We start from the raw sequence: 6529 nt of genomic DNA, 5'->3' as shown, positions 1-6529 counted from the left end.
CGCAAAATATGGCTATTCTATCAACCCAATATGGCCATTCTGTCAACCCAATTCATATGATCAAGTAATTTTTTTCCCCTTTTCTTTTTTTCCCCTATATATTGATAATTTGAATCAACGTATTGTTAATACACTCAAAAGGTCATGTGTAAGCGAAATTATCAAAAGAAAATACAGAAAAAGACCATCCTCGGCAAAGGCACTGAATGAAACTAACCAACTTGCTTTCCATCTCATTTAAGAAATATCCAATTTGGAAAATTCCCATTACACTGGGTGCAAGAATGCCAACCTAAGACTCCAAGTTTTTACACACCAATGAAGACGACCCAGAAAAATAGAAGTTGAGAGAGAGTGAGAGATTCACTTAATCGAGAACCCCAGATAGTGACACAGATAAATTAAAAAAAAATGGAAAAAAAACTAAGCAGGCAGACCCTACCCAGTCAGAATCACAAGCGTAACAAGAATCTATCAACAAATCCAAGCAACCCCACCATCCCAAGTCCTAATTCTTAATTAATGCAAAAACCCATAGAAATTCTGAACACAGAGTACTCACTGATGCAGTCGTCCATCCAATATCTGAACAGGGTAGTTATTGATGCAGTCCTCCCATGGTCCATTAGGTGATGGCTTCATAGTCACTGTTACACCTGAACCCACTCCCCAAACCTATCTGCCAGACTCTATGCCCCTTCCTCATTTTCCCCTTGGCTTCAGTGTATGCCAATTCATACCAAATTGAGCTCGAAGAAGTGTTACCAAACCTGTAAGTGTCATCCTTAAGGCCTCGACATGGACAGGGAGAAGCTGCAAATTCTTCTCCAATTCATCAATCACAATTCTGCCACCTGCATAGATACTGTGCTTGAATGCGAGCTTGAGAACAGGGATTTGAGGCTTGATTTTAGCATAGAAGAGCTTCTTCGCAACAAGGGTAGCAAAGAAGAGGAGCCGCTCGCTAACGGGTAAGACAAAGGGGCCAAGAGTTGTAATGTTGGCCTTAAAAGCACCACCTGCAATCGCCATGAGATCTTAAGAAAGAAACTCTTGGCTTACCCATCTCATTTTTCTCCTGATACGCCCACCTGAAGGCCTTATCATCAGCTCCCTTATGGATCCTCACCACAAGAACAAGCTCATATTTGAAGCGTCTCTATCTGAGCTCGGAGAGAAGAACAGCTGATCGCCCAACTCCAAACAAGCAATTGGGAATCAACAATAGACTCTTGGTCCCAAAATATCAGTTTTGGGTTATGTTCTTGGTGCTCACAACCACTGCATAAGTGGACCCATGAACCTGAAGTAGGTCCTTTGAGAGATCTAGGGCAATAACACTGGCACTGCACTCCATACCCCCCAATTGAAGCCCCTGATGTTTCCCCAGAGCTTGTAATTGTTCACGATCATGGCAGAGAGAGAAGGTGTCGGGTTCAAGAGACTGCAATTCACAATCAAAATTCCGACTTCTTTTGGTCTATTCCTTGTGTCCAAGAACAGGATATCGAGAGCACCAAACATGACTTGCTCTGCCTCTTCTATGGCAGCTGCCATTGACAGGCGAGGAGGCAAGTGATGCATGGCCTCAGGGAAATATGCTTCTTCTCCCAAACCTGACCTCTCCAAAATCTTCCTCTGAAACTCTAGATCAGGCTTGTCAAATTTGCCGGAAAACCTCGAATGCTCCATGAATTTAGCGAAGGTGACCATACGATGAGAAGGTGATTTGTAGCAGTGTAATCAACAAGGTAGATTGGGCAAGGCCGGCTCCTGATATAGACTGTGGAGCCAAAGACTAAGCATGCAGAAAGAACAAGAACACTAACGAGACTGGGTTCATCTGAGAGGCCTGGACTAAGATGACCGCCATTAAAGGGATGAGAAGGAAGGTGAGGAGTTGGGCTATTAGGTAATGGTACCCAAGCTTCACATACTTGAGGTTCACGCTCTGTAAAAAATCAGGCAAACAGCGAGAAGGCTGAAGCCAAGGAGGAGGAGGATAGGGTCGAGAGCTCTGCAACTCCGCCATGTTAGGGGGAGAGAGAGAGAGAGGGAAATTGCAGAACGTGACAGCGTGGGGGAGAGAGAAGGGGGATTGGGGCTCTTGATTTGAGTCAACTTTCTCAAACTTCTCTCTCTTTCTCTCTAGAATTGTAAGAGGAGGGGAGAAAAGAAGAGAAGAGAGGTTATATAGCACATCAGGGGTGGATGCATCTGCATAGCAGAGTATATAAAATGGGGGCGACGAGCAGTTGGAAGGATTTTAAGATTAATTATAATTTAATATCCAATTTGTGCTTGTCTATGGGAGGAGATGGACACGCTGAGGGGAAGAGAGAGAGAGTAGCTGGCATAATAATTTAGGAGAGAGAGAAGAGAGGAAGAGAGGAAGAGAGGAGTTTCAGTATTTTTGGGGGGGGGGAGAGAAAGAGAGAGGAACTTGGGTATTTAATGGGGGGGGAGTTGTTGGAGTAATTCAGGAGAGAGAATGGAGAGAAAGGACTGCAATTGTGATAGAAAGAGAAAGGGGGTGGGGGATTAGGTTGAAAAATGACATGTTGATCCAAAAGGAAACCTAACAATACGAAAATAACTATCTGAACTAATTATTCTACAGAAGGCACTGGCTAGAGCTTAAGCAACCAAGCCAAGCACAGAAACACGTAAGGTTGAAGATGTAGTAATTTGACCAGGATCAGCCAAAGAGGTTTAAGATCTCCAATGAGAGAACAGAATCTGCTACATTGCAGAAATGACATAGCCAGGTTAGTGAAGTTTAGAACCGAAAAACCAAAATGATTGGTTTCACTGAGGCACTTTCATGAATTCAAGATTAAGCGGAGAAAGTGACGTAAAATTAAGGACAAAAGAACATACAATTCTTTTTTAGTATTATCTCTTTCGGGGTATTGAGAACTCTATCAAGGAGGACGGACATCCCTTATATCTGATCACCATGAGGTTCATTGGTTGTTATTTAGAAAAGATAACAGAAAGTACACCATGGATAAGCATCTAAAGGAAAATATACTGGATCTATTTGTTATTCTGGTACAAATAAAAAAATGGAAAGCAAAAGCACATGAGATGAAGTGTCCATCATCATCATCACCATCTTCACCCAAAACGGAGGAGAAAAGCAAAAGAGAAAAGGGAACAGATCCATATGTTTTGATCACAAGATCTGGAAAAGTTTTAAGCAGAGCACATTAAAAAAGCAAAAAATCAATTGATTTCCATAGAACAACTAACCAGTCAAAAATTTTCCACCATAAAAATAGCACACTAAAATTGGCCATTGTGTCAACCCAATTCATATGAATTAAGTCACTATTATTTAAAAAATGGCCATTGTGTCGACGCAATTCATATGAATTAAGTCACTGTTTTTTTTTGCCCTTTTCTTTTTTTCCTGTTTATATTGATATTTTGAATCAACGTATGGTCAATACACTCAAAAGGTCACGTGTAAGCGAAATTATCAAAAGAAAATACAGAAAAAGACCATCCATGGCAAAGGCACTGAATGAAACTCACCAACTTGCTTTCCATCTCATTCAAGAATATCCAATTTGGAACATTCCCATTACACTGGATGCAAGAATGGCAACCTAAGAATCCAAGTTTTTACACAACAATGACCCGGAAAATTAGAAGTTGAGAGAGAGTCACTAAATCGAAAACCCCAGACGATCACACAGCTACGTTAAAATAAAAGAAAAAAAATACAGAAACTAAGTAGGCAGACCCTATCCAGTCAGAATCACAAGCCTAACAAGAACCTAATACCAAATCCAAGTACCCCCACCTTCCCAAGTCCCAATTCTCAATGCACAAACCCATCGAAAATCGAACAGAGGACTTACTGATGCAATCCTCCATCCAAAATCTGAACAGGGTACTCATTGATGCAGTCCTCCCATGGTCCATCAGGTGATGGCTTCACAGTCTTGAGCGCCTTCCAAACTGCACTGTTACACTTGAACCCACTCCCAAAAGCTATCTGCCAGACCCTATGCCCCTTCCTCATTCTCCCCTTGGCTTCAGTGTATGACAATTCATACCAAATTGAGCTCGAAGAAGTGTTACCAAACCTGTGAAGTGTCATCCTTGAGGCCTCGACATGACCAGGGAGAAGCTGCAAATTCTTCTCCAATTCATCAATCACAGCTCTGCCACCTGCGTGGATACAAAAGTGCTCAAATGCGAGCTTGAAATCAGGGATATAAGGCTTGATTTTGGCATTCAAGAGCTTCTTTGCAACAAGGGTAGCAAAGAAGAGGAGCTGCTCGCTAACGGGTAAGACCAAGGGGCCGAGCGTTGTAATGTTGGTCTTGAGAGCACCACCTGCAATCGCCATGAGATCTTTGGATAGAGAAACTCCCGGCTTACCCGTCTCATCTTGTTCCTGATACACACATCTGAAGGCCTTATCATCAGCTCCCTTATGGGTTCTCACCACATGAACAAGCTCATATTTGGAGCGTCTCTTATCTGAGCTCTTGTTGGAGAGAAGAACAGCTGATCCCCCAACTCTGAACAAGCAATTGGGAATCAACATAGACCTCTTGTTCCCAAAATACCAGTTTTGGGTAATGTTCTCAGTGCTCACAACCACTGCATAAGTGGACCCATGAACCTGAAGAAGGTCCTTTGCGAGATCTATGGCAATAACACCGGCACTGCACCCCATTCCCCCCAAATTGAAGCTCCTGATGTTCCCCCGGAGCTTGTACTTGTTCACAATCATGGCAGAGAGGGAAGGTGTTGGGTTAAAGAGACTGCAATTCACGATCAAAATCCCGACATCTTTGGGTCTAATCCTCGTGTTCGAGAACAGCTTATCAAGGGCACCAAACATGACTTGCTCCGCCTCTTCTCTGGCAGCCGCCATTGACAGGCGAGGAGGCAATTGATGCATGGCATCAGGGAAATACGTTTCTTCTCCTAAACCTGACCTCTCCAAAATCTTCCTCTGAAACTCTAGGGCAGGCTCGTCAAATTTGCCAGAAAGCTTCGAGTGCTCCATGAATTGAGCGAATGCGACCTTGAGATGAGAAGGTGGTTTGTAGCAGGCGTAATCAACGAGGTAGATTGGACGAGGCCTGGTCATGATATAGACCGTGGAGCCAAACACAAGGAAAGCGGAGCAAACAAGAACACTAACGAGATTATATTGAAGGTGAACCCAAAGTTCCAGAGCGTCATCTGGGTTCATCTGAGAGGCCTGGACTAAGATGACCGCCATTAAAGGGATGAGAAGGAGGGTGAGGAGGTGGGTTATGAGGTAATGGTACCCTAGCTTCACGTACTTGAGGTTCACGCTCTGTAAAAAATCAGGCAAACGGCGAGAAGGCTGACACCGAGGAGGATAGGGTTGAGAGCTCTGGAACTCCGCCATGTTAGAGAGAGAGGGGGGGGGGGAATTGCAGACCGTGGGGGAGAGAGAAAGGGGATTGGGGCTCTCGATTTGAGTCAACTTTCTCACACCTCTCTCTCTCTCTCTCTCTCTCTCTCTCTAGAATTGCAAGAGGGGGGAGAAGAGAGGAGGTCGTTTAGCACATGGGCGATGGAGGCCTGTGCATAGGAGGGAGGGTATATAAAATGGGGGCGAGGACCAGGAGGAACAATTTAACATTAATTATAATTAATATCCGATTTGTGCATGTCTATGGGTAGAGATGGATACGCTGAAAGAAGTTCGAGGGAGAGGGGGATTTGAGTATTTTAGAGAGAGAGAGAGCGGGATTTGAGTATTTTAGAGAGATAGAGGGGAATTTGGATATTTTTTGGGGAGAAGAGAGAGAAAGTACCTGCAGGTACTTTTGGTGGTGAAGAGAAGAGAAAGTACCTGGAGTAATAATTTAGGGAAGAGAGAGGAATTGAGTATTTTAGAGAGAGTATCGAGTATGTGGCAATTTCAATTTGATATTTTTTTTTTAGAGATTAGAATGGATATTTTTTAGAGATTAGAATGGATAATTTAGGGAAGAGAGAGGAGGAAAGGGTATGGACACTAGGTTGAAATTATTAAAAGGAGAGTGGGGAATTATTGGGTTGGGAATTTGGAGAGGAGGTGGGTATTTTGTGGTGGAGTAATTTGTCGAATTTTACAGATGTCTTGTGGTTCAAGTGAGGGAGAAAGAAGGCAAGACACCAAATTCGTTGAAATTGAGGCAAGACGGTCAAGCATGTCTCTTTGTCTTTGGTTATTTTGTTTGTTTTTGTTTTTGTTTTTTTGGGGTGTCCCATTTTGCTCTTGATTACAAGTGAAGAGAAAAAGGGTCATATATTTGTTTTATTTTAAGATGTTTTTTTTAGGTAAAGTTTTTAAGGAAACGGTTTCTATGCTTCTTCTACAACTTGATCAAGAGAACCACTCATCATTTGATCTTAGATCTGACGTCTCAAAGTATTTTATTTTTAGTTTTTTCTATACAAATTGTATGAATATGAAATTTGGTTCGTGACATCTTCTCATAGGGGCACACCTATAAAAAATATTAAAAATAATTTTTCGATAAAA

At 42.5% G+C, this 6529-nt stretch overlaps 1 protein-coding gene and 1 pseudogene across 1 annotated transcript; both read right to left on the bottom strand.

Annotated features, from left to right (window-relative positions):
* Positions 1 to 207: 207 nt before the first annotated feature.
* Positions 208 to 3400, bottom strand: LOC18437317 (3-ketoacyl-CoA synthase 4 pseudogene; annotated as a pseudogene).
* A 126-nt stretch (positions 3401 to 3526) lies between these two features.
* LOC18437316 (3-ketoacyl-CoA synthase 4) lies at positions 3527 to 5323 on the bottom strand. Its single transcript, XM_088862308.1, is given in 2 exon segments — positions 3527 to 3894; positions 3896 to 5323. Coding segments are annotated over 2 exon segments (1476 nt in total). The 5' UTR covers positions 5252 to 5323; the 3' UTR covers positions 3527 to 3774.
* Between the last annotated feature and the right edge of the window lie 1206 nt (positions 5324 to 6529).

Source organism: Amborella trichopoda, chromosome 3 (assembly GCF_054954075.1).
Source record: "Amborella trichopoda isolate Santa Cruz 75 chromosome 3, AtrichopodaSantaCruz75HAP2 v2.0, whole genome shotgun sequence".
Lineage (NCBI taxonomy): Eukaryota > Viridiplantae > Streptophyta > Magnoliopsida > Amborellales > Amborellaceae > Amborella > Amborella trichopoda.
Note: the sequence above shows the minus strand (reverse complement) of the source record. Positions and strands in the feature narration are given on the sequence as shown.